At 39.0% G+C, this 10,418-nt stretch overlaps 1 protein-coding gene across 4 annotated transcripts in view; it reads right to left on the bottom strand.

Moving 5' to 3' along the window:
* Positions 1 to 1,208: 1,208 nt before the first annotated feature.
* Positions 1,209 to 10,418, bottom strand: part of LOC124264766 (ankyrin repeat and KH domain-containing protein mask-like) — a 132,893-nt gene continuing 123,683 nt past the window's right edge. For 3 of the 4 annotated variants that reach the window (XM_046699548.1, XM_046699565.1, XM_046699574.1), the window contains 2 exons: positions 4,941 to 5,108; positions 1,209 to 1,973 (listed from right to left, as the gene is read on the bottom strand). In XM_046699548.1, the coding sequence (XP_046555504.1) occupies positions 1,360 to 1,973; positions 4,941 to 5,108 (782 nt within the window). In that variant the 3' untranslated portion in view covers positions 1,209 to 1,359. The remainder of the gene's footprint in view (positions 1,974 to 4,940; positions 5,109 to 10,418) is intronic. The other variant, XM_046699557.1, reaches the window with a different exon arrangement.

Genomic DNA, 10,418 nt, shown 5'->3' with positions numbered 1-10,418 from the left:
TCTATTTATAATTTCCTATTTTTTACTACGATACTCTTTCCATGCATATTCCAAAGGTACTGAGCCATTGCAAGCCAATGAATAGACGGATGAATGTTGAAAAATTTCAGAAAATGCTACGCAGTGTAAAATCGGAATTTGTCTTTGTTGACATTTCAGACTAACACAGTCTTTCAAGCACAGCGTTCGTTTTCACACCCAATATGTTTCGTCTCATTTTATCTAAACAGTTATTATTGGTGACACAGACCAGTTGCAATTTGATTCTAAAATGTATGGGGAATTCAGTGATGCATTTTCTAAGCTGAATATGAAATATACGTGATGTAATAGGCATCTCAATACCGGCCTTCGCGAAACGTGATTTTGTAAACACTGTCCAATATGGCGGAAAGCACTCTACGGTGTTCGTGTAAGTGCATTTTCGAAAACATCCCAACCGATTCTAGATTCATCGGCAACGTTTCAGACTTATAATTATCGATTTCATGTAAAACTGATATCAGTGATCATAAATATGTTATTTTTGAAATTCAATACTCCCAGTAATTATCCGATTTTCACATTTTAAAATATACAGCAAATGACGCTGTGAATTGCGATTTCGTACTGTGTCAAAAATGGCGACATTTTCGATGAAGCCAATTTTGAAAGGTCATTTTCAGCACTTGAGCTTTGTCTAAAATACTAGTGGGTGTTATCAAGAAACAGGAAATTTCCCGCAGAATTCGAAACTATGAAGTGTATTTGTGTGCGTGGGATATTTTGATTTTTATTGGACTTGAAATTGAGGGTTGAAGGGGGAAGGACTTTTATGTCCCTGTGGCATCCAGGGGGGTTAACTGCGTAATCAATACAATCTCGGGAGAAATACGTTCATTGTAACAAACTGAAACCCAACTCCCGTATCCCTGTCTGACAGCTGGGTAACAGCCATGACGTCATAGGCATTGTGACGTCACCGTCACTGTACATTTGGCGCCCCGTCAGCTGGGCGATAATGGCCTCAGAGTGGATCGAGATGTAAATAAACAATTTGTTGTCTGTTTTTCACACATCTGTGACTCAGTTTGTCACATAAATCACATATCAATGTCCGCCACTATGTCAACTTTCATGTTGTATATAAAATATTGCACCCTGTCAACAATCTTCTTACCTGATCATGAAAACATCCACATGAAAACAAATGACAAAATATCTGAAAATGTTTTCAACAAGTTTTATTTCTCCTCAAACACAACAATAATTCTAACCTTGATCCCACAATGTAAATACGACGACGTGAACGGCATACACCACGTCAGTGTCAGTAACAGCACCTTCACCATTACTGTCTGTACCAAAACCAGAACCACTTCACTGAGCACCACGTGACACCAGGAGATCCACCAGTTGATGATGTCCCTCGTCTCTCGCCACGTCGGCCGCTGTCTTCCCGCAGTTGTTCCTGGCGCTGATGTCCACCAAGCCCCGGGACAGTACCAACTTCACCGTCCCCACGTCTCCGCTATAACAGGCCCAGTGTAGGGTGTTGTAACCGTCCTCGTCCACCAGTGTCACATCAGCTCCACGCTTCATTAGCAGCTTCACCACATCTCTGTGTCCCCCCCATGCTGCATCCATCACCGGTGTCCAGCTCTTCCATCCTCCTGTACAGTTGACGTCCACCCCGTTCTGGGGTAGTATGACCTTCACCGTCTCTACGTCTCCTTTCACACAGGCCAAGAGGAGGGTGTTGTTACCGTCATCGTCCACCAGTGACACATCCGCTCCTCTAGTCAGCAGGAGCTCCACCACATCTCTGTATCCCCCAAGTGCTGCCTCCATCACCGGTGTCCGGCTCCTCCCTCCTCTACAGTTGATGTCAACCTGACCCAGATCCAGGACACGCTTCACCTCGGCCATGTTCCTATCACGGCAGGCAGCAAGGAAGGCGGCGACATGGCGGGGGTTGGAGTCTTTCTGTGTCACTGTAAACAGAAACTTGTACATTGTACACGTGATGTCACTGTCTATCAATACAATACAGGAAATACTTGTACATTGTACACGTGATGTCATTGTCTATCTATACAGTTAGTAACTGTACATTGTACACGTGATGTCACGGTCTGTTCAGCAAGAACTTGTACATTGTACATGTGATATCACTGTATATCAATATAATATAGGAAATGCTTATACATTGTACATGTGATATCATTGTCTATCTATATAGCAAGTACTGATGATGTCCCTGTCTATCAATACAATACAGGAAATACTTGTACATTGTACACGTGATGTCATTGTGTATCTATGCAACAAGTACTTGTACATTGTACACGTGATGTCATTGTCTATCAATGCAACAAGTACTTGTACATTGTACACGTGATGTCATTGTCTATCTTACAGGAAATGCTTGTACATAGTCCACGTGATGTCACTGTCACTGCAATACAAGTGGTACAAGTGTTGACACTGGCGTGACATTCCAGTACCACAGTCCTGCCTACTGCTCTCACCTCCTTGACGTGGAACAATAACTTATCCTGATCTGTAATACAAGTGTTGACACTGGCGTGACATTCCAGTACCACAGTCCTGCCTACTGCTCTCACCTCCTTGACGTGGAACAATAACTTATCCTGATCTGTGATACAAGTGTTGACACTGGCGTGACATTCCAGTACCACAGTCCTGCCTACTGCTCTCACCTCCTTGATGTGGAACAATAACTTATCCTGATCTGTGATACAAGTGTTGACACTGGCGTGACATTCCAGTACCATAGTCCTGCCTACTGCTCTCACCTCCTTCACGTGGGACAATAACTTATCCTGATCTGTGATACAAGTGTTGTCACTGGCGTGACATTCCAGTACCACAGTCCTGCCTACTGCTCTCACCTCCTTGATGTGGAACAATAACTTATCCTGATTTGTCATACAAGTGTTGACACTGGCGTGACATTCCAGTACCACAGTCCTGCCTAATGCTCTCACCTCCTTGACAAGACCTATACATGATATCCAGTTGTTCTTTTTGTACTCGATCTTTATATTCTGTCATGTTGAAGTACTAGCTCTATACATGATATCCAGGTTTTTGTTGTTCTCGATCTTTATATTCTGTCATGTTGAAGTACTATCTCTATACATGATATCCAGGTTTTTGTTGTACTCGATCTTTATATTCTGTCATGTTGAAGTACTAGCTCTATACATGATATCCAGGTTTTTGTTGTTCTCGATCTTTATATTCTGTCATGTTGAAGTACTAGCTCTATACATGATATCCAGGTTTTTGTTGTACTCGATCTTTATATTCTGTCATGTTGAAGTACTAGCTCTATACATTATATCCAGGTTTTTGTTGTACCCGATCTTTATATTCTGTCATGTTGAAGTACTAGCTCTATACATTATATCTAGGTTTTTGTTGTACTCGATCTTTATATTCTGTCATGTTGAAGTACTAGCTCAATACATTATATCCAGGTTTTTGTTGTACTCGATCTTTATATTCTGTCATATTGAAGTACTAGCTCTATACATTATATCCAGGTTTTTGTTGTACTCGATCTTTATATTCTGTCATGTTGAAGTACTAGCTCTATACATTACATTCAGGTTTTTGTTGTACTCGATCTTTATATTCTGTCATGTTGAAGTACTAGCTCTATACATTACATTCAGTTGATGGTTTAGTATCAGATCTACATACAATATATCCAGTTGGTTTATACTACTACTGGTTATGTACAGGTCTGCTACTAAACATAACATATACGATACAATACATCCAGTTGGTTTATTATACTGCTGGTTATATACATGTCTACTACTAAACATAACATATTCCATACAATATATCCAGTTGGTTTATTATACTGCTGGTTATGTACAGGTCTACTACTAAACATAACATATTCCATACAATACATCCAGTTGGTTTATACTACTACTGGTTATGTACAGGTCTACCACTAAACATAACATATACGATACAATATATCCAGTTGGTTTATTATACTGCTGGTTATATACAGGTCTACTACTAAACATAACATATTCCATACAATATATCCAGTTGGTTTATTATACTGCTGGTTATGTACAGGTCTACTACTAAACATAACATATTCCATACAATACATCCAGTTGGTTTATAATACTACTGGTTATGTACAGGTCTACCACTAAACATAACATATACGATACAATATATCCAGTTGGTTTATTATACTGCTGGTTATATACAGGTCTACTACTAAACATAACATATTCCATACAATATATCCAGTTGGTTTATTATACTGCTGGTTATGTACAGGTCTACTACTAAACATAACATATTCCATACAATACATCCAGTTGGTTTATAATACTACTGGTTATGTACAGGTCTACCACTAAACATAACATATTCCATACAATACATCCAGTTGGTTTATAATACTACTGGTTATGTACAGGTCTACCACTAAACATAACATATTCCATACAATACATTCAGTTGGTATATACTACTACTGGTTATGTATAGGTCTACCACTAAACATAACATATTCAATACAATACATTCAGTTGGTATATTATACTACTGGTTATGTATAGGTCTACCACTAAACATAACATATTCAATACAATACATTCAGTTGGTATATTATACTACTGGTTATGTATAGGTCTACTACTAAACATAACATATACGATACAATACATTCATGTGGTTTTAACAAGCAGACCTACACAGTACATTCATGGGATCTGCTGCTATAACAATCAGATATAAGTATGTATACCAGCCTGAGTCAGTTTGTCTAATCTTGAAGGATGCGCTCAAAGATAGTAAAGATGGAACACTGCAACCTGTATATTAATACTGATTTCATCACCAACATATATACTATACTGTAGCAAACACAATGTTCAGACAGTCTCCTGTTTTACCTCCATGTTGTTTAGCTTCATCCCCGGCTTGTTGATAGGCCCCTGTCTTCAAGTCACCAGCCACTGGAGCAGACACAATGTTCACACAGTCTCCAGTTCTACCTCCATGTTGTTTAGCTTCATGCCCGGCTTGTTGATAGGCTGGTCTTGTCTTCAAGTCACCAGCCACTGGAGGAGAGAATATGATGTTTAGAATATTGGACTTTATGTAATCTAAATTCTAGCAGAGAATGGCCGTTATCTGTTCCACCTACCCCCTGACAGCTTTCAATAAATACACTCCTTGGCAAATATACAGGGATATATTTAATTTTAACACAGGCATTATGATCTTATAATGGAATATGATGGTGGTGATGTAATCATTTTGTGACAAAGACTTTATATAGTCTACTATATAGTCTACTTTTTTTCTCATTTGCCGATTTGCAACAGTAGAGAAACAAGGGGGCTGTTGTACAAAGCAAGCTTAGCGCTAAGGCGATAGTAAGCCCCATACTTTAACAAGGATCTGCGATTGTCACAGCGCTAAGGTGATAGTAAGCCCCATACTTGAACATGGATCTGCGATTGTCACAGCGCGAAGGTGATAGTAAGCCCCATACTTTAACATGGACCTGCGATTGTCATAGCGCCAAGGTGATAGTAAGCCCCATACTTTAACATTGACCTACGATTGTCATAGCGCTAAGGTGATAGTAAGTCCCGTACTTTAACATGGACCTGCGATTGTCATAGCGCTAAGGTGATAGTAAGCCCCATACTTTAACATGGATCTGCGATTGTCATAGCGCTAAGGTGATAGTAAGTCCCATACTTTAACATGGACCTGCGATTGTCACAGCGCTAAGGTGATAGTAAGCCCCATACTTTAACATGGATCTGCGATTGTCATAGCGCTAAGGTGATAGTAAGCCCTATACTTTAACATGGACCTGCGATTGTCATAGCGCTAAGGTGATAGTAACCCCATACTTTAACATGGACCTGCGATTGTCATAGCGCTAAGGTGATAGTAAGCCCCATACTTTAACATGGACCTGCGATTGTCATAGCGCTAAGGTGATAGTAAGTCCCATACTGTACCATGGACCAGCGATTGTCATAGCGCTAAGGTGATAGTAAGTCCTATACCTTAACATGGACCAGGGATTGTCATAGCGCTAAGGTGATAGTAAGCCCCATACTTTAACATGGACCTGCGATTGTCATAGCGCTAAGGTGATAGTAAGCCCCATACTTTAACATGGACCTGCGATTGTCATAGCGCTAAGGTGATAGTAAGCCCCATACTTTAACATGGACCAGGGATTGTCATAGCGCTAAGGTGATAGTAAGCCCCATACTTTATCATGGACCAGGGATTGTCATAGCGCTAAGGTGATAGTAAGACCCATACTTTAACATGGACCAGGGATTGTCATAGCGCTAAGATGATAGTAAGCCCCATACTTTAACATGGACCAGGGATTGCCATAGCGCTAAGGTGATAGTAAGCCCCATACTTTAACATGGACCTGCGATTGTCATAGCGCTAAGGTGATAGTAAGTCCTATACTTTAACATGGACCAGCGATTGTCATAGCGCTAAGGTGATAGTAAGCCCCATACTTTAACATGGACCTGCGATTGTCATAGCGCTAAGGTGATAGTAAGCCCTATACTTTAACATGGACCTGCGATTGTCATAGCGCTAAGGTGATAGTAAGCCCCATACTTTAACATTGACCTACGATTGTCATAGCGCTAAGGTGATAGTAAGCCCCATACTTTAACATGGACCTGCGATTGTCAAATATCGTCGGTATAATTTGCTACAGAAGTATTACAGCTGTTCTATGTTGTTTGTAAGCAAATTGAATCTGAACCAGATAACCCAGTGATTATCACCATGCGATGCAATGACAAATCAAGCGTTTATGAATCACTATGAAATAGTGATGATACCAGGTGTTCACGAAAGGTGGGCGTATCCTGCCCCACCGGTCGCACCCGTTATAAACATGTGCTAAGTCTAGTCAATTGTTTACCTGAAATTATTCGGGAAGATATGATACAAGTCAAAATAGTGAACTGCTGCGGACATCATTTTCGTCACTGAGGCATTACACCATACAACCCCTTCAACAAAGGAATCGTTTATCCATGGGGACCATTGATAGCATTTATGCACCTTGCACGTTGAACGTGTTATACGTGTTATACGTGTTGCCAACTCCACCATGAGCAATCCCTGCAGTGTTAGCCGTCTCTATGGTTCCTTCTCTGTTTGTATTAACGTGGATATTCTGGGGACTGGGATGAGGAGGGTTGCGGTCGTTGTTCTGATTACTCATGGTAGTGGTGGTCAGTCTTGGTCTGCCGGAACTATCTAGAACAGAAACAAGATGCGTTATGTCATCGTAGTATTGACACCTTAATTAAATATTACATACCACAATGGGCTTACACTTTGTGTTTTCATTCTGACATTACATTTATTCACATGTTCCACTGAAGCACTGTTATTCTTATGTTACATATCTTAAAGAAGTTGTATATCTAGTGTTTCCAGTTTGTCCCTTTAGTATCTGTGATTGCTTACAACCTGCCCCCATATCAAGATATAGCCCTTGACAATAACATGATCTGTACACAATACAATATGCTTGCTCATATCCATACTTTCTACATGGATGACCTATAATTATATTCTCCTGTACAAACACGTGTGTTTAGCCTGAGGACGTTATCTCAATCACGTGTTACCACTTACAGTTACACGGATGACCTATAATGATATTCTCCTGTACAAACACAAGTGTGTTTAGTCTGAGGACGTTTATCTCAATCACGTGTTAACACTTACAGTTACACGGATGACCTATAATGATATTCTCCTGTACAAACACAAGAGTGTTTAGTCTGAGGACGTTTATCTCAATCACGTGTTAACACTTACAGTTACATGGATGACCTATAATAATATTCTCCTGTACAAACACAAGTGTGTTTTATCTGGACGTTTATCTCAATCTCGTGTTAACACTTACAGTTACATGGATGACCTATAATGATATTCTCCTGTACAAACACAAGTGTGTTTTATCTGGACGTTTATCTCAATCTCGTGTTAACACTTACAGTTACACGGATGACCTATAATGATATTCTCCTGTACAAAAACAAGTGTGTTTAATCGGAGGACGTTTATCTCAATCACGTGTTAACACTTACAGTTACATGGATGACCTATGATAATATTTTCATGTACAATCACAAGGGTGTTTAGCCTGGAAAGTTGTCTTAATCTTCTGTTGACACTTACAGTTGCCTCGCTGACCTATGATAATATTCTCTTGTACCGACACGTACGTGTATAGTCTAGAGGTTTATCCCAATCACGTGTTTAACACTTACAGTAACATGGATGACCTACCTGGGGTATGTCGTACTTGGGGATCTGTAGCCGCTGCTCAGTTGGACACTAAATAGCTTGATTCGAACTAATGTTGTCACTACCTTAAAAAGTGAAAACAATCCAGAAAATGTCTGTGTCGCAGTATATCCAACCCTGAAGTGAGTTGTGCAAACACACAAAAACTGTTCAAATACAGAAAACAACTGCTGTGCAAAGATAAGAACTATTGTGTAAATAGAGACAACTTCTGTACAAGTATAGACAACTACTGTGCAAAGAAAGACAATTGCTGTGCAAATATAGACAACTAGTGTGCAAAGATAACAACTATTGTGTAAATAGAGAAAACTTCTGTACAAGTATTGACAACTACTGTGCACAAATAGCCAACTACTCTGCAAAGAACAACTATTGTGTAAATAGAGACAACTTCTGTACAAGTATAGACACCTGCTGTGCAAATATAGACAACTGCTGTGCAATGATAACAACTACTGTGCAAAGATAACAACTGTTGTGTAAACAGATACAACTTCTGTACATGTATAGACAACTTCTGTACAAAGAAAGACAACTACTGTGCACACATAGCCAACTACTGTGCAAAGATAACAACTATTGTGTAAATAGAGACAACTTCTGTACAAGTATATACACCTACTGTGCAAAGATAGACAACTGCTGTGCAAATACAGACAGCTACTGTGCAAAGATAACAACTATTGTCTAAATAGAGACAACTTCTATACAAGTATAGAAACCTACTGTGCAAAAATCAAATACTGTGCAAAGATAACAACTATTGTGTAAAAAGAGACAACTTCTCTACAAGTATAGACAACTTCTGTACAAGGATAGAAACCTACTGTGCAAATATAGACAACTACTGTGCAAAGATAACAACTATTGTGTAAATAGAGACAACTTCTGTACAAATATAGACAACTACTGTTCAAAGAAAGGCAATTGCAGTGCAAATATAGACAACTACTGTGCAAAGATAACAACTATTGTGTAAATAGAGACAACTTCTGTACAAGTATAGACAACAACTGTGCAGATATGGACAACTACTGTGCAAGGATAACAACTATTGTGTAAATAGAGACAACTTCTGTACAAGTATAGACAACTACTGTGCAAAGAAAGACAACAACTGTGCAGATATGGACAACTACTGTGCAAAGATAACAACTATTGTGTAAATAGAGACAACTTCTGTACAAGTATAGACACCTACTGTGCAAAGATAGACAACTGCTGTGCAAATACAGACAGCTACTGTGCAAAGATAACAACTATTGTGTCAATAGAGACAACTTCTATACAAGTATAGAAACCTACTGTGCAAACAGAGACGACTGCTGTGCAAATACAGACAACTACTGTGTAAAGATAACAACTATTGTGTAAAAAGAGACATCTTCTGTACAAGTATACACAATTTCTGTCCAAATATAGACAACTACTGTGCACACATAGCCAACTACTGTGCAAAGATAACAACTAGTGTTTAAATAGAGACAACTACTCTGCAATAGAGACAACTACTGTGCAAAAATAACAACTGCTGTGCAAATATAAACAAATACTATGCAAAGATAACAACTATTGTGTAAATGGAGACGACTTCTCTACAAGTATAGACAACTACTGTGCAAAGATAGACACCTACTGTGCAAAGATAGACAACTGCTGTGCAAAGATAACAACTATTGTGTACATAGAGATAACTTCTGTGCATATATAGACAACTACTGTGCACACATAGCCAACTGCTGTGCAAATATAGACAACTACTCTGCAAATATAGACAACTACTGTGCAAATATAGACAACTACAGTGAAAAGATAACAACTATTTTGTAAAAAGAGAAATCTTCTGTACAACTATACACCATTTCTGTCCAAATATAGACAACTACTATGCAAATATAGACAACTACTGTGCAAAGATAACGACTATTGTGTAAATAGAGACAACTTCAGTACAAGTATAGACAACTACTGTGCAAACAGAGACGACTGCTGTGCAAATATAGACAACTACAGTGAAAAGATAACAACTATTGTGTAAA

Source organism: Haliotis rubra, unplaced genomic scaffold, assembly GCF_003918875.1.
Source record: "Haliotis rubra isolate DU_JTF1 unplaced genomic scaffold, ASM391887v1 Scf1209, whole genome shotgun sequence".
Classification (NCBI taxonomy): Eukaryota; Metazoa; Mollusca; class Gastropoda; order Lepetellida; family Haliotidae; genus Haliotis; species Haliotis rubra.
Note: the sequence above shows the minus strand (reverse complement) of the source record. Positions and strands in the feature narration are given on the sequence as shown.